The sequence below is a fragment of the Grampus griseus genome, assembly GCF_964374135.1.
Source record: "Grampus griseus genome assembly, chromosome: 11".
NCBI lineage: Eukaryota > Metazoa > Chordata > Mammalia > Artiodactyla > Delphinidae > Grampus > Grampus griseus.
This window is the reverse complement of record NC_139005.1, coordinates 1,747,941-1,766,254: the sequence shown is the minus strand read 5'-3', so window position 1 is coordinate 1,766,254 and position 18,314 is coordinate 1,747,941. Positions and strand designations below refer to the sequence as shown.

Genomic DNA, 18,314 nt, shown 5'->3' with positions numbered 1-18,314 from the left:
TAGCTCTCTGCTGGGGCCTCTGGACGAGAAAGTCATTAAAAGAATAATGTTTCTGGGAAGTTAATACGTTAGTTGTTCCAGGACTTCTTTGGTGAACCTACACTGGGGGACAATGGTGTAATGATGACCCAGTGAGAAGTCAGAACTGCTACTGGCATTTATGCAGTAATCCAGGGACAGCTGAACCTGCCTCCGAGGACTTCCGCAGATAGACAGAAGAGTAAGAGGATTTTGTAGCGACAGAGGAACCATAGTAAATATAAAAATAATTTGCCAGGAACACAGTAAACGATCAATAAATGTTAGCTTGAAAAACAGTGGCATCTTCCAAACAATAAAATATTAGTACTGCAAGGGCAAATGCCTTAAGTCCCAAGTGATATTCAGTTCAAGGTATACCTTTCCTCTCAGAATGAGCTCCCAGAATGTGCCGTAACCAACCCACCTATACTTAGATTAAAGATCTAGTACAGAAACAGTGGAGTGGGGAGAAGGGGGCAGACCATGGAATTGACTGGAGGGGCCTTTCACTGAACGTCCCATCCTGGTCCAAGAACACGTGTTCCCATGTCTTAGGTAAATGGGTTGCAGAAACGGGATGCTGTAGAATTTTCAGTTGCAGTCTGTATCGAACAATAGAGGAGCAGCTGGTCTGTCTTCCAGAAGATCTCTAGCCATCTAACCTGCTCAAGTGGAAGGGAGGTTAAAATAAACACCTTCCGGAGGTCACTGTCTTCCATCACCATGTGTCATCAAATGCTGGCCTCTGAAGCCAATTTGAGGGGCTGATACATAAATAAATCCTTGCAAGAAGAAACAGAGCTTTCAGTAAGTCAACCAGAAAGCTCTCATTCCCCTTCATAATTTAAATTATTTTCCTTAACAGCTCCGTAAATGTAGGATTGGGGGGATATTGACATTTTGGCGTTATATTTGATAAAAGCAGAGGTTATCTTGACAAGTTCATTTTTTAACTTCTTTATGCCGAGAAAAAGATAGGTAATTCTAATTCTGCATAGCTGTAGGACTGATGTGGTCTGACCGCATTACTGACAGCTTTGGGTAGGACTTCTTGCCAATGTACTGAGGTTGTATGTGGACAAAAGACATAACCTCTGGATCCTGTAAGGCATCCTCTTCCTACTTGGCAAGTGTCCCTCTTCCCTCTTGAGATTAGGCAGTGGCAGTTCTACCTTGTGGGAAATGCAGTTTCTTTTCTGAGTGGCCTGCCCAAGTTAGATGGGGAGAAGGAAGAGATAAGGACATTTCCCACATGATTGACATGGTTGAATGTGTCCCAGAGAGGCCACGGTGACTTTTTTTTTTTTTTTTTCCCCTTGATGGATAGATTTGAGAACTGTGCTGGTCGGGCAGTTTCATACACTTTCACCGAGTAAGCTCTATAGTTTTTTTGTTTTGTTTTAAAAAAGCGACTCCTTTTGACATGAGAAGAAAGGGCATCTTGGTCATTGCATGGAATGAATTTTTATCCTCGAAAAATTTTTCAGATTCCATCATTTTTTACCTTTTCAATTGGACTTTGAAAACTTTCAGAGTGCAAAACACTACATATTTTGTAATCTGTCAGCACCTCAGCATGAAATACATTTAAATCAGTTTGAGATTCATCTCTGATTAAGAACAGGGACCTTAAAAAGTCCACTTTTTCATTCCCAGTCCTACAGCAGTGAGCTAGTATCTTTCCAGATTCCATTTTACTGTGAAAAATTTGACCTCTCCACTACCACCATTTATCACATTGTCTTCTTCCTCAGAGCTCGTGCTTTTTTATGTCAGTTTTCCAACTCAAACAGTAATTACCTAAGATACCAGCTTTCAGCCTTGCAGCCCAGATGTGATGGCAACTATACACAGACACACACACACAAAGAATGGGAGTAAGTTGCACAAATCCAATGAAAATCCCCAAAGTGATTTTTTTAAATCAATGTGTCCATGAAAGAAGCTAGAGGAGGCCAAGCTAAAAACACGGGAAATGAAATAGGGCTGCAGTGCGCGGAGGCGTGAGGGGTGTGGTAGGAGAGCCGTGGCTACACAGTTGGGATATTGACAGTGCAAGGTGAACATGCATTTAAAGGAGTTGCCTTGAACTTGCCTTTAAAGATTCTGCTTTGGAACTCTTTCTAAATCTTCTACACTGTGAATGTGCATTTGTGGCCAGGAATAAAATACAAGTCTTTTTTGAGAGATTAGTGTTGTTTGTAGAAAGCTATCCAACTTCCCCAGTCTCCAAATCCGCTGCAAAACAGTCTCGTCCTTCTGTGGTTGGCAGTGTTGATACCACGGGTAACACAGGACTCGTACCACGAGCCTGCTGATTAGGGGTCCCTTACAGAGCCCAGAGCCTTCCACCCCAGCCCCTGAATGTGTAACCTTTATCCTTAGAGAATTGTGTGTGTGTGTGTGTGTGTGTGTGTGTGTGTGTGTGTGTGTGTGTGTGTGTGTTTTAAAAGCAATAATAATGCTGAATGTGTTCACTTTCTCTGGTTTGTCTAGACAGGCTTCAATTTCTGTATTGTATTATACCACGTAGGCCTAAACTCTGAACTCTGATCTCTCTAGTAAGTTAAAGATCGTTTTAGACACTAAGCCCTGGCTGTTCCCTCTCTTAACTGTTTTATGGAAATAGTATTAGAAACAGGGGAAATGTGATATATTTATAAAGCAACCGTTAAAAATCATGTTTTCCAGGAATACGTAATGTGAATAGCACTCACAATATTAACACTAAATGGATAAACAGGGTACTAAGCAAAACGTGAAGTATGATACTGTTAAAAGTTGATTTATGTAAGTTTATAAAAAGACTTGGAAGAAAATCAGCAAAATGTTGCAAGTGGTATTCTTGATGGAATACCTATAGGCTATTTATTATTTCTTTTATATTTTCTCCCATACTTTTCAGAGTAAAATATGCATTGATTTCACAATAAAAAACATAAAACTTTATTTTAGAAACTCTTAAAAGGAAAGCAGCAGGGGAGTCCTCTGAGGCCAGGAAGAAATCAGTGTCACTGCTGAAAGTAATACCAGGCCTTGTTTCTGTTGACTTGAAGATGAGTGAGCTCCTTGTCCATTAGGTGGGTCAGAGGTGTCCTGCTGGTGTAAAGTGCCGGCCCGGTGACACACAGCAGGTGCAGACTCTGCCTGTGAGCCCTGGGAACGTCTGGGGCCTGCCAGCATCTGGTGGGTTGGCGGCTCCCCCAGCTGCTGTGTGTCAGGCAGACGCTGTGCCAGCGTTTCAGCGTTGGAGAGCCGGCCCAGCTCTGCCTCAGCCCCTCAGGCTTGCCAGTACCGAGTGTCATCGGGCCCGAGAGCTGCCCGATGAAGTCATCTGTCCTTTGATGTGCTTTCAGAGGGAGCCGAGGTGATAGTTATTCATCCAGGGTAAAGGGGACACAAAACAGAGTTAGCGCAGGACTGCTACTCAAGAGAAGAGACCCAGCGTCACACTGGGCCCGGGCTCAGGCTCAGGGGTCTGGCGTTGTGTAAGGATTTATCTGTCACCCATTAAAAGGAGGATCGATGGCCTCGGCCCAGTGAACGAGGGAGCTCCAGCCAGGAGGCAGATCTAGTCATGAGTTCACTCACCACATCTCGTGGCTGAGAAAAACACGCATTTTCTCCAGAGGCAGAACCTTCCTTCCATTGTAGGAGGTGAAGGAACACACGTAGCATGTGGCATCAGGCTTTCAGATGAGCACGTTTCACTAGGAGTTTTGGCGTTTTTTTTTTTTTTAACATCTTTTTTAGAGTATAATTGCTTTACAATGGTGTGTTAGTTTCTGCTTCATAACAAAGTGAATCACTAGCAGTTTTTTGTAACCTCCTTGTAAATATATGGGATGAGCAATTGTGAAGTAACTGGAGTCTTTCTGTATCAGGAATGCCACCTCTGCAAAAACAAGCTCACCCTGTGCTTGATCTCCAGCCCAAAGTCAGAACTGCATCTCGCGTTGATGTCCATGCCAGCGGTCCCCACGCAGCCCCCAGAACGGTGGGTGGGTGTGACCGTGTACACGTGCAGGTGTATGGACCTGGTTCTCTCTACAGTCCCGAAGACTGCGGTAGTGATTACAAGAGCTCTAGTCTTGCTCCGTTTCTTTGCCTTGGGAGGCATAAAGAGACTGGAACTTCTTATTTCAGATTGACCTTGACTTTCCTCATTTTTTTTCACCTCAGATCATCCAGCCCCTCTTAGAACTTGACCAAAACAGAAGCAAACTAAAGTTGTACATTGGACACCTGACAGCCCTCTGCCATGACCGAGACCCCCTGATTCTTCAAGGACTCACTCCACCAGCTTCCTATAACTTGGACGATGACCAGGCAGCATGGGAGAATGAGCTGCAGAAGATGACCCAGGAACAGGTAAGCCTCTCACCTGAGCTCTGGCGACACCCTCACAAAATTCAGCTGCTCTGTAGGTTGGCGCAGTAGAAGCTGCCTTGGAGTATGCGGGGTTCAGAGTCAAGATTCTTAACGGTGGTTGGCTCTTCAGTAGGTATTAGGAGCTACCATTTGAAGTAAGCCCCACTTTATTCTTCCCTCAGTGTAACTTGCCAAAGAATCAGAAAGGGCTGGTTCGGAAGGGAGAGGGTTAAGGGGAATCTGTTATTTCACAGAACTGATGGCCACTCGTGACTGTGACCACGGAAAGGAAGTCTGAGTGGGGATATTTGGATGAGGATCCTTGACAAGTCAGCTCTCTCTAGGGAACTGTGGGTCACAACCTACTAAGTTTTTCAATAAAAGGGCCATTAGATGAATTAGTTTAGGTTACCCCCTTCTGCTCCACTTTCTGTTTACTGTCACCTGTAAAATCCATTGGTTCTCTTTTTTCCATGTCGTGATTTTTTTAGTTCAGTAGAGAAAATGAGAAGGCTAGAAGGAGGCAAAAACCATGAATAAAAGAAACAAGGAGAAAACGGGGTGAGGGCAGACATGGAAAGTAAAAGAAAGAAAAATGGAATAAACACTGAGGAATAAAAATAGAAAAGAAGAAATCGAGCAGCTTTAGAGCAGTAATCCTAAGCTGCTTTTGTTCCCGGCCACAGAGTGGGGTTGACGGTGTCCCAGCCCCTTGTAGATGTGATCGTGCCATCAGTCTGCTGGAGCTCTGCACCAGCGTGTCGAAGCTGTGCACCGTCTTCCAGCTGAACGCCTCCTGTCTGTTCACCCACAACGCGTGAGCGGAGGCTGTGTCGCATAGGGCACATCCTGTGGTGTGAGGTTGCAGGGAGCAGTGACGGCCGCGGGTCGAGAACTGCACGCTGGGGTCAGGGCAGGACTGACTCCCGGGTGTGGACATTGCCTAAAAACAGACCCATTTAACGGCCTGTCGGTCACCCACCTGATTTGTGTGATGGAAAAGGCAAGGCCGACCTCTCAGATTTAGCGTGTTGCCATGGAAATTTTAATTTCTTTCTTCTCAAAAGAGGGAGAAATTTAAAGGACAGAATTAAATCGAATTTCTAGTAGCTCCTTTTGATATTAATCACCATGAAGTTAACATGCCACTGGAAGCCCGCTGGAAACAGAGCACACAGCCAGTTAATTTTAGAAACTCCACTCCAAAATTTTGCAGAGAGACAGGGCATCTTAAAGCACGAACAGTGATGTATCAAAGTTTAACTGGCACTAAATTATTTCTTTGTGAAACAACTTGTCTTTGAAATGAAAAAAAGTATTTTGGCTCAGTCCTGTTTTCCAAATATGCCTGAATGGACGTAATCAGTCTTTCTAAGGGGAAAAAAAATACCTTCAGGGTGAGGCCAAGGTAGAAAATCTCAAGCTAAGAGTTTTCCAGAAAGTTTTGAGTGAAAAACCAGGAATTCAATAGAAGGCATGCCATCCCACATGTTATCATCCAGACCGCTTTGCTCACATACATGAATCATGTTAATATTGTCACGTTTCCCCTTGGCTGAGAACCTGCTTCAGTTACTGAAGTTGTTGCATGAGGCGTGTGAAACTGTATCTTCAGCAGCAGCCCTGGAAAACCTGGGGAGCAGGTGACTAGGGTCATCTGTAAAGGGGCACAGCAACTAACCACACCTTCCATCAGCCTCTCCAGAGCAGCTCGAGTTTGGTGGAGAAACCGACCCATTTTCTGCCACCTCTCTCCAAGTAAGATTTTAAGGGAGTGGTGCAGGCTGTCGAGAAAGATGACCTGTGATAATACAAAATGACTTGCCTATTGTGAGCAAGGTTTGACTTTCCTTTTTGAAGCCCAAGAAACATTAGGTAGAGATCACCGCTAAATATGCACGTTGGTTTATTTTGCGTGTGTGTTTTCTTCGGGGAGATAGAGCCTTCTGCACTTGACGTTTGTGTTACTCCACTCTGTATGTCCCATGCGTTTCACTGCCACCGTGCTCCCCTCGGTCACACACCCCCGTGAGGACAGGACAAGAGCCTTGTCTGTCTTTTTCAGCACTGTTGTCTGTACGAAGAATAATGCCTAGCACATAGCATCTGCTCAGTAAAGGTTTGTTTAAGGAATGAGAGAAAGGGAAGGAGAAAGGCAGGCAGGATACAGTCCGTGCTTCTTATCAAAGCACACAAGGCCTCCTTCCGTTTGGCCTGGTTCTTAAATGCACACCTCCCCTCACCCTGTCCCCGAAGCACACAACCACTGACAGTCTTTCAAACTGTTAACTGACTTACAGTTTTCACATTTGTGTCCCTCTGCCTGCTCTGCCCTTTCCTGCCTTGTGTCCCTGGGGAATATCTAAATAGGAATCTGAGTTTTTAAACTCAGCTCAGGCATCATTTCTTTTTTGAGTTCTTTCCTGAAACCCCAGGCCCAATGTGCCGCTCCCTCCTTAGGGCTTCTGTATGACCTGTGACACTCGTACTTACTAGTTTTCATATCTGTCTTCCCGTTAGTCTAGGCTTTCTGTCAGCTGAGGACATGAACCATATCATTTTCATCTTAAAACTCGCACCACGTCAGGTACTTGGTACTTGCTTACTAACTCAGATGAGTGAGTGAATTCTAGTGAGTTCTGCTTAGTTTATTACTTTGTATTTCATAGTTATGATTCTTACTCCCTAACTAGATGAGTTTCTTCACTGCCAGAACCATGTCTTGTATTTCTAAAGTGCCTGGCACAGTACTGTACGTGTAAAGAATGCTTATTAGTATATACCTTGCTGATGGTTTATTTGGTGACCCAAGACAGTTTCCTCAGTGCCATCCGGTAGCTTTGGATAATCTGACGTTGATGTCAGGAGAACCACTCAGACTCCATCCTGAGTTATGACCCTATTATCTGCAACTGCCTGGCCTACAGAAATATTACTTTACATCTGAAGATGTCCCAGAATTGTTTTGTTTCCTTTGCCCTCTTAGAGGCTGGCTATCTTACCAACTAAATTTATGGGTTTGTTTATTTTTCTTACCTTATCGGCTTTTGCTTTATGTATCTTGAAGCTCTGTTGTTGAGTGCATACACATTAAAGATTGCTATATCTCCTTGATGACTTGACTCTTTTATCATGATGTAATATCTCTTTTCAAAGCTGGTAATACTCCATGCTCTGAAGTCTGCTTTATCTAACATTAACGTAACCATTCCAGCTTTCTTTAGAATTGTGAGTGCACGATAAACCTTTTTTCATATATTTGCCTTTAAGCTGTCGATGTCTTTATAGCTACAGTGAGTTTCTTGTTGACAACATATGTTCACCAGCCTAGAGGACACAGGCCTAGGGGGCAAGGCTGTCTCTTCCTCCTTGATTTCAATAGGCCAGGCTGCCACCCAGGGCCAGAGGGCTGGAGCTGCCACCCCAGTGGGCCTGGAGGACAGCATCCAGCCAAAGAGCCTTATTCTCAAGCCTTAAAATCTGATGAGGGACTTCCCTGGTGGTCCAGTGGCAAAGAATATGCCTTCCAATGCAGGGGACGTGGGTTCGATCCCTGGTCGGGGAGCTAAGATCCCACATGCTGCAGGGCAACTAAGCCCGCACGCTGCAACTACTGAGCTCGCGCACCTCAACAAGAGAGCCCGCGTGCCGCAAACTGCAGAGCCCACGCTCTCTGGAGCCCGCGCGCCACAACTAGAGAAGAGAAAACCTGCACGCCCCAAGTAGAGAGAAGCCCGCGAGCCACAATGAGCGCTGCAGCAAAAGATCCCGCCTGCCGCAGTGAAGACCCAACACAGCCAAATAAATAAGTAAATATATATTTTTTAATCTAATGGAATTTGACCTGCTAGGTTTTGGACTTGTTTGGGACCCATGACCCCTTTCTCTTCTTTCCAGGGTCTCCCTTTTGGAATGGGAATGTCTAGCCTATGCCTGTCCCACCACTGTATTTTAGAGCAGCTAACTTGTCTGGGTTCAGCAGGTCCACATTGAAATTTTGCCTCGGGATGAATCATGTTTTTTAAGTCTCAACCACACTTGATTTAGATGATATTTACGTGAGATTTGGGATTTAGAGTTGATGCTGCAGCGGGTTAAGACTCTTGGGCTGCTGGGATGGGGGTGAATGTGTTTTGTGTGTGGGAAGAACGTGAGTTTGGGGAGTAGAGAAGGCAGGGTGTTATGGGCTGAATTGTGTCCCCTGCAAAGTTTATATTCTTGAATCCCTGACTCCAAGAATGTGACTACATTTGGAGATAGAGCCTTTAAAGGTAATTAAGTTAAGAAGAGGCTGATAGGTGGGCCTTAATCCAATCTGACTGGTGTCCCTGTAAAAAGAGGAGATTGGGACATACAGAGGCACCAGGGCTGTGTGCTCACAGAGGAAAAAAAAAAAACGTGAGGACACAGCAAGAACGCAACCATCTGTAAGATAAGGAGAGGCCTTAAAAAAAAACAACCCTGCCAACACCTTGCTCTTGGACATCTAGCCTCCAGAACTGTGAGAAATAAATTTCTGTTGTTAAGCCACCCAGTCTGTGCTATTTTCTTATGGCAGCCCATGCAAGCTAATACCTTGTTTTTGAAAGATACTCTTCTCTGGGTATAGAATTCTAGGTTGACTTTTACAGATGCTGTTCCATTCTCTTCTGGCTTCCATAGTTGCTATTGAAAAGTCGGCTGTATTTATGTGTGCTCCACCCCCACCCTCTCATGTTTCTTTTTTCTCTGACTGCTTTCAAGATTTTTTTTTTAACTTTTGTTTTCAACCATTTGAAAATAATGTGCCTATTTGTAGTTTACGTTATGTTTCCTGTCTGTGCTAAAACCTTTTTGAGATCTCCGTGTCCCTTGGGCTTATGTTTTGTTGTCTTTCATTAATTTTGGAAGATTCTTGGCCCTTATCTCTTCAGATATGTCTTTCGTCCCTTTCTCTCTTCCCTTTCTATATCTACAGTTATGTATTTGTTAGACCATCTGATATTGTTCCACATCTCTTCAATGTCTGGGGGCTTTTGTTTGTTTATTTGGGGGATTTTTTTCATGTTATGTTTGGAGATTCCTATTATCTGTTTGGATAATTTCTATCAATATGTCTTTAAGTTCATTTGCTTTTTTTGTGTCTCATTTTTTATTAAGTGGTAAATATTATATGTAAAAGAAGAGTAGAAACTGAGATTAATAACATTTATGTCTAGAAATAGGCAACTCCTCTTCTTCTGTCAGACCATTAGCATTTGGGAACTGAGTCAAGTCTGTAATTGAGCTGGGTTTGAGTTGCTTTCATCGCTCCACAGGCTTTAAATTTTCCAGTGGTGATTGTGCATTTAGTGCAAAGTCTTGAGTGCTGACTTTTCCTGGATTTCAGTAGCTCCTTCATTGCCTGCACCGCAGGGCTCCCCCTTCACACTCTTGTCCTCTCCCAGTGCAGGCTGCTCTTACCTGTTAACGCTAAATATAGTTAAAGTCTTCTTTGTACCCAGTTGCATTTTTCTTTTTTCATCTGCAGTGGCAACCAGTGTCCTAAACTGGTTTGCATTTTTACCGTCCACGTTTTTACCTTTTTAATATACATATTTGTTTACACGAACAATGTGCAGTATTGTTCAGTGTGATATAAATTTGAAATAAATGACATCATACTACTCAGGCTATATCTCTGTTCAGTAGTGTTTACTGAACCTGAGCCTTCTAGTCACTTGCTATTGGAAGAAAAGATGTTGCTGAAATTTTTCAGATAACTGTAAGTCTCATACCATTTTAAGTATGGCTCTGGAGCCCTAGAGAAACTTTCTTTGAAAAAGTAGATTGAGGTCGTGTCACAGTAGAATGCTGTAGTGGTACAAGGTGGCTAGAATGAAGAAAAAGGTTTCATTAGGTTCAGTTTTAGATTTAAACATCTTCTCTGTTGATTCTAGGACAGCCCCATATTTGACCACTGTCTGTTATCTTCCAGAATCACATCTCATAATTGAAATTCCAGGTCCACGTTTCCCACACCACACACCTTCTACAGAAGGTGTCTTCTTTTCTTTGCCAGGCCTTCTTGCCAGCTCCTGGGCAGGAAACCTTGTTAGTGTTTCCATAAATCTGGCACTGACACTGGCCTATATATTTGGTGGGACCAAAGATTCTGGTGTGTTTGCCAGGCTTGGATCAAGGATTCGGCCCACGTGGCCAGCATTTTTGGCAGGGCCAGGGCTGAGGATTCAGCTGGCATGGTGGCATTTGGAGGCAAGGACCAAGATGATGGTGCAGATGGTTGGGAGACTGGCTACATACAAGGAGACTGAACGAATGAGTAAGTATATTGAAGCTCATGGGAGCAGGCTTGTTACTCCAGGAGGAGGAAGTAACAAATACAGAAGGGTGAAGGCAAGTCCGGTGGCGTTCAGCTGCTGTTGCAGGTGTCCGTATGGACTCAGGGTTTTTGACAGACAATAGATTTAGCTTTCTCTGTGTGTACATTTGTGTGCTCATCTACATGGATACATGTGTGTATTTCCTAGTTTTATCTGCTGAAGCACCTAGAAGCAGTGATACACCAGTAACAAGGAGCTCACCTAGCTCCCAGCTCCTGGTTTATAGATGCCTTTTTTCACCAAAAGGAACCAGGGCTCCTTGGAGACATGGCTCAGCCTAGGACTGTGTGTGGCAAAGTACAACATAAATCCAGAGCATCTTATACCAGAAAGTAACGGAGTGTTCCAGGAGTGGTGGGGGGGTGTCAGAAGGACATGGAGGGGGGACTTCCCTGGTGGCGCAGTGGTTAAGAATCCGCCTGCCAATGCAGGGGACATGGGTTCGAGTGCTGGTTCAGGAAGATCCCACATGCCACGGAGCAACTAAGCCTGTGCACCACAACTACTGAGCCCGCATGCCACAACTACTGAAACCCACGTGTCTAGAGCCCGTGCTCCACAACAAGAGAAGCCACTGCAATGAGAAGCCCCCGCACCGCAACGAAGATTAGCTCCCGCTCACCGCAATTAGAGAAAGCCCGCACACAGCAACAAAGACCCAACACAGCCAAATAAATAAATAAACAAATAAATAATTTTTTAAAAAAAAGAAGAAGGACATGGGGGGCTCCCAATAGCAAAATCTTCAGGAATTTGAGCAGCAAAATTAATAATAGTAACAAATTACAGCCCACTGAGTAGAACAGGAATCTGTGAGTCTGTACTAGTGTAGAGAAACAGTAAGCAAATACATGGTGGGGCAGGGGCCATGCCCTGTAGTAGCATGCCAGCTAATACATGGAGAAAGAGTGGCGGAGTTAGAGAATCACCACTTGGCAACCATCACAGTAATAACTGATTTGAACTGGAATCATCAATGAACGTGAAAACCAGTGGGTGAAAGTTGGTTGAGGAACAGGATATTTGCGTAGTCTAAAAGTGTCTCTTCACACACGCACACAAAAAGTTATTTCAGTCAATTAGCACAAAATCCTTTTAGTTGATTTACGTTGGAAAAACTTGGCGACACCATCTAAACCCAAATGACTGAAGGTAACGTCACCTGTAGTGGGATAAATGAACGTTATGTCTTAATTCTAGGTATTAGCCAAATGGCACATATGTTGCTGAAACTTCCCCCAATTCAGCAAGCACAGAGACATTAAACGTGAGAGGAAAAAATGAAAAATTGTACTTTATCAAAACTTTAGTTCATCAGAAGACTGGAAATATTCACAATGTATATATTGAGCAAAGGACTTCTATTGAGAAGATATTTTTAAAATCAGAAACAAAAAGACAAAACAACATAATTTTAAAATGGGCAGAAGACTTGAACCAGACAGTTCACAAGAGAAAATACACAAACCAAGCACACGAAAACAGTGCTCACATAAACGAAAGCCACAGTGAGATAGCAGGGCAATTCCAAGAAAATGGCTAAAATTCACCAAATGTGAATTTTACACGTCCACCAAATGTCCATGAGGGTGTGGAGCAGCTGGAACTCTCCGTGCAGTGGTGAGGATGGTCCAAGGCTTTGAAAAGCTGTTAGGCATTTTCTTATTAAATTAGATACACACCTGTCCTGTAACCCAACAATCCCACTCTTATTTACTCAAGAAAAATGAAAACACGCCCACAAAAAGATGTGCACAAAATTGTTCAGAGCAGCTGTATTCGTAAAAGCACCAAACTGGAAACAACCCAGATGTTCATTAACAGAAGAGGTTTTTTTAAATTATCGTATATCATATAATGGCGTACTACTCAGCAACAAAAAGGAACGCACTCTAATACAAGCAACTTGATGAATGAATCTCAAAAACACTGTTAAGCAAAAGAAGCCAGATGCAATAGAGTATCTGATTAATGTCTGATTCCCTTTGTATGGCATTTCCAGAGCAGGAAGAACTCATCTGTGGTGATGGAAACTAGAACACTGGGCGCCTGTGGGAACTGACTGAAAGGGGTCCCGGGAATCTTTCTGGGACGATGGAGACGTTCTGTGTTTCGGTTGGTGAGATGGTCATGTGGGCGTGTATACTGATCAGAATTCATCAGATTGTACACCCTGATGTACAGAGATCTGTGCATCTTGCTGTATGTCAATGGTAGTTTAATTCAAAACAAAAACAGAAAAGTCACACCCCATTTCCAGTCTCCTCTCGAACTTTTTGAAGCAGGTCGACTGATAGGCAGATTCTGCTGAAAAGCTGAAAGTGGAATCTCCCCCTGGAGCACACGTCCTTTTTCCACCACGAAGGCCAGCCCCCTGACGGCCGACTACGCTGGAACGAGCCCTCACTGGCCAGCTCGCTCCGCAGGTCACGGCTGTGGACTCCAGCCCCTTTCCCAGCACCCAGTCCAGTTTTGACCTTCAAGGAAGTATCGTTGCACAACTTGGCTCGGACCTCGTCGTCTCCTCGGAGCCCGTCTTCCATTTGTCTTCTCGATTTTGATCAGTGGCTGCTTGGCTTGTCCCCTCTCTCTTCAGGGCGGTGAGTCTGGGATGGTTGATGCTGGGGTGGCACTGGGCCCTCACTCCGGGAGCTCGTGGGTCATCAGTCACGACGTGACACTCTTCTCTCGTGAATGCATCTGCACAGATCGTCGTAGCCCCCAAGTGGGCCACGTGGACACGGGAGCTTTTGGGGGCAACGGGGAGAGAAAACGAGAGAGAGAAAAGAGAAGAATGGGTTCTTTATGGGCAGCAAACTCTGTCTTGGTTCCCAGCCTGCATGTTTCCGATCTGGTTTTCTTCTCTTTGCGATGTTTGCACTGTTTCCTCGGCTCCGACGTTGAACTCTTGTCCAAAAAGACTAAGAGCGGCAGAGCATGAGAGGCTGAGCGAGGCGACCAGCGATCCAGCAGCAAGAGCTGCAGGCCCTGAGGACAGGCGGGATCTGTGCCTGACTGGGCTTGGGGATGGAGTGTGTGTGTGTCTGTCTGTCTGTCTGTCTCATGTTTATGAGAAAACCCTATGGGGCAGCCTCACTCTTCCTCTCCCCTCTGCTCTCACGGTCTGGCACTCTCCCCTCCTGACAGTTTCCATTAACCTTTTCATGCAAAGAGCAGAGGATCCTGCCAGCTGGATGTTGAAAATCTGGCAGACAAGAGATTGTTCTAAAAAGGAAAAAAAAAGAAAAAAAAAAAGAGGTAGAAGCGCTGGAAGACCCCATGAGAGAGGACAGGGCCTGGCCAGCTGCTGGCTTGGGCCCTGAGACCCTGAGCCTGCTGCCTGACTTCCGATAAAATCCCCTAAAACAAGGTTGCGGGGAGGAAGAGGAAGAGAGGCTTTGAATGTAGAGGAGGTGAGGACCTCGCTCACACAGTAGAAATGACACAGACATAATCCTCCTTTGCAAATCACTCCCGGCCTGAGGGCCGCTGAATGGTGGACACAGGAAAGGCTACACCTAAGCAGGAGCTCACTTAAAGGCTTGGGGCTGAACGTGCTGCGTCATCTTGTTTGTGGAGAGACAATACTGCATTAAGAGACTCAGCTAGACCAGAACTGTTTTGATACAAAAGATCCCTCCAGACCATCTCCTCCCTTCACTTATCTCAGAGAAGGGGATTCTGCTGTTTCTCTCTTGTCCACAGTCTCTCCCTCCCCATCCCGATCCTTGTCGCCAGGGCCTCTGCCCACAGCGGGCCGGGGCTAAATAAAAATGAACATGGGGCTTCCCTGGTGGCGCAGTGGTTGAGAGTCCGCCTGCCGATGCAGGGGACACGGGTTCGTGCCCTGGTCTGGGAAGATCCCACATGCCGCGGAGCGGCTGGGCCCGTGAGCCATGGCCGCTGAGCCTGTGCGTCCGGAGCCTGTGCTCCCCAACGGGAGAGGCCTGCGTACCGCAAAAAAAAAGAACGTGAAACACGTAGTCTGAATTCAGGTCTCCTGTGCCCTCAGCTTGGCAGCAAAGAGGGCAGGAACCTTTAATTTTGTTTCCATTAGCTTGATCTTGCACTGGGCCCTTTAGAGCTCTGAAATGGGAATATGGAACATTTTTTAATTATGAAGCTCTGTATTTATAGAGCTCTTAGTATCTTTTAGCTGCCCTGTGTTTTTTCCTTTGTGTTGAGAGTATTCCCACGGAAGGAGGAGGTCAGCGCTTGTGATTCCCCGGAGCTGCCGCAGGAGCAACTAGTTACCATCTTGGAGTTTTCATGAGTCTTGACAACTCCTACAGTCCAACACATTGACTTACAGAGATAATGCAGGGAAATTTACCCCTGCGAATGTCCAGAAACTGGCCCGGGGCAGGCACTGCCACCCCGAAGCCCGTGGAGCGGAGAAGCCTTGGAGACGGCAGTTTTCCCATCTAGTCAGAGCTTTGAAATAAATTGTCCTTAGCTTTCCTCAAACCACTATTTAATTCTTTACCAAAGATTTGGTGGGACAGTCTAGAAACAGAAGTCACTTAAACGTCTAGTGGGCAGCGTCCAGCATGGTCCCAGCCACATCTCTTCCCCAGTGTACCTGCACAATACCAAGCTCCATTGTCACGCTGGCCGTATGTATGTACAGCAGAATTCTTGGGGAAAACCTGTGTGAACTTCAAAACAGGAAAAGGTGTTGGGCCACAGCCCTCTCCCAGTTTACAGACAGTGTTGCTGTTCCCCACTAGACTCCCTGTGCCCCCTGACCTAAAGCGTTGCTTCCCCCAGAGAGGGGGGAAATACTGCCACAGCCTCCCTCCTGGTGTCCCCTCTTCCCAGTGACCCAGTCCCCACTTGCTGCTGTTCTGACTGTTGTCCCTATTACTCGCTGAGCCTCTAAGCAACTCTCCTGCACCTCTTGTAAGAACATCAGGGCGGCTGGATCAGTGAGGTTTTTCTCCCTGAACCCCTTCTAGTGCTAAGTGGGAAAGATGGGACCAGGCCACACTCAACTTGCCACTGGGGCAAGTGAAGATGTGTTTCTGATGCAGGAGTTGGGATGCAGAAGGCATCTTCCAATATATAAAATGTTACAAGTGATGGTTAGGTTTTTTGATGGTTAGGTGACACTGCTCACCAACAATACTGTATTAGTTTGTAAGGCCGCCACAACAAAGTACCACAGACTGGGTAACTTAAACAACAGAAGGTAGAAGTTAGAATCCAAGATCAAGGTGTCAGCAGGGTTGGTTTCTCCCGAGGCCTCTCTCCTTGGCTTGCAGACAGCCGCCTTCTTCCTGTGTCCTCACATCGTCCTTCTTCCGTGCAGGTACATCCCCGGTGTCTCTGTATGTGTCCAAGTTTCCTCTTTTTCACAAGGACACCAGTAAGATTGGAGTGGGACCCACCCTAACAGCCTTATCTGAACTTAACCACTTTAAATCACTTCTCCAAATACAGTCGCATTCTAAGGTTTGGGGGTGAGAGCTTCAACATGTGAGTTGGGGGAGGGCACATGACTCAGCCCATAACATTATGGCCAGTAGCCCATGGGGCCTCCTGGGGCCCTAACTACCACTTAAGTAATTGTTTCAGTGTTTCCAACGACCAACTTCCAAGCAAGCTCTGGAAAGGGCCTTCCACATAAATCCCAGGGGCCGCCTATCAAGAGGCAGGGCGTGCTGGAGAGCCTTGCTCACAGCCACTAATTACAGAATCCTCCCTCGGGTGGGGGGAGGTGGGGATGTAGGGCTGCTGGTGATGTCAGTCCAGAGTGCCCTGTGACACAACTTAGAAACTGGACCTTTCTTTAAAAGCTGTGTAACAGACACAAAGGCGTAAAGTAGGAAGCAGATGCTTGCTTAGTGAACGAATGAAATCAGGAACTATCTGGAGGTGAGCTAGTGGCATTCTTCTGCACCGTATAAATGCTATCTTACTGCTTTGTCTACCTCTTTTTAAAGACCACTTTGGCACAAGAGAAAATGCCCCACCTAGCGTGTGCTCCTGGTGAAAGGGAGCCTGTAATTTTAACACTGAAGATAACAGATCTTGCCGTAAATTGAAGAGATACTCAAGTCACCCTAAAAATCAGGTTTTGACAGACGGGATTTTTCATGGGGTTCTTTTTAAAGATAAATAGTCGTTTTAATGTTATCAAACTAAAAAAAAAAAAAAAAAACTTTTTCTAATAGAAACTCTCAGCCAAACTTCAATGCTAGGATCTCACTGCCATCCTAACAGAAGAGCAGGCTGTGGGCAGCTTAAGGCGGGGGTGGGGTGTTTGATGGGGCCCCTGCCTGACGGTCACTGGTTCCGTTTATTCCTTTGAATCAAGCATCTCTCCCAGGTTAGTACCTTTCTAAATGCAGGCGTTTCTAGGAAGGGCAGCATGGTGTCTCCCATGTTAGCCTGCCCAAGGCTCCTGAACGTTAGGATGATAGGAACGGTGAGTGGCTGAGAAGAGGCGAGTTGAGAAGGGAACAACGCTGCCACGTTAAAAACCAGCTTAGTCTCCACTGTGACCCGGGCCTGGTGATCAAGCATCATCGTCCTTAGGGTTCGCTGATGTCGGCCTGTCGCACAGCTGAAGTCCACAGCAGCCCTCTGCAAGTGTTTAGCCTAAATTTGAGTCCACAGATATTTACTCATAAGATTAAGTTTAGCACACGTGGGCGTCAGGATGCACCTCGTGGGAAGGCGGGGAGTCACCGAAAAGACAGGGTGTCGAGTTTTCTGGAGCGTCCTGTGATGAGAGCCAGACAAGGAGCCAGGAGAGGAGACCCTTCCGACCCTCCGGCCTCGGGAGCTCAGCTGGGTCCCGTGTTGTTCCGTCAGGGGCAGCTGCGTTTACTCAGCCTCATCCCTGCCCCTGGCGCTTTGCATGGGAGGGAGCTGAGGCGGGCACGACGGGACTTGCCTGGGAAGACGAAGCCGAGTGGCCAGATGGGGCCTGGACGTTTCCCTCCATCCCAGACCTGGCCCCACCACATCCCCCTGTAGTCCCCGGGAGAGAAAACCCCCTCCGCCTGTCAGAGGACGCCCCCGAGACAGGCGCGTTCTCGGTGGTCGCGTTAAAGGGCTGCCGGGCGTCGCCGTCGGGCTCAGGCCGCGTGTGTGGAGGGATGGATGCCTGTCTGTCCCGGGCCCCGTGTGCCGACCAAGTACTGGGACTTTCTTCGGGGAGGAAAGTGAGTAGGAGGTCATTAAAATGCCTGTCCGGAGATTTCTTTGGCCTCTCTGGGGCCTGTGGCTTTGCCAGCCCCGGCCTGCTCCCCGCGCGGTCGGCTCCTGAGCTCTGTCCTGTCTGGTGACACGGGCCGCGGGGTGGCCGGAGAGCCGCACGCAGGGGCTGCTGGGCCGTGTGCCGGGGGTGGTCCGCGCCCCACCCCGTCACCCCCCGTCTCCTCTTACCCGCGCAGAGCATCCTTGCTCACTGGGCCGCTGCTGAAGGTTGAGCCCGCCTCCCTCTCCAGCTGCTGCTTCGCGAAGCTCGGGGACCCCCCTCTGCAGGGGCTGGGAGGAGCCTCCCGGGAGTACTGTGCACTTCCCTTCTCACCGCGGCCGTTACTGCCGCGT

General features: G+C 46.6%; 1 protein-coding gene across 2 annotated transcripts in view; it reads left to right on the top strand.

The window, feature by feature from the left end:
- Window positions 1-18,314, top strand: part of ERC1 (ELKS/RAB6-interacting/CAST family member 1) — a 394,109-nt gene that overhangs the window by 356,376 nt on the left and 19,419 nt on the right. For both annotated transcript variants that reach the window (XM_082665275.1, XM_082665274.1), the window contains one exon: window positions 4,204-4,392. In XM_082665275.1, coding sequence (XP_082521401.1) covers window positions 4,204-4,392 — 189 coding nt within the window. The remainder of the gene's footprint in view (window positions 1-4,203; window positions 4,393-18,314) is intronic.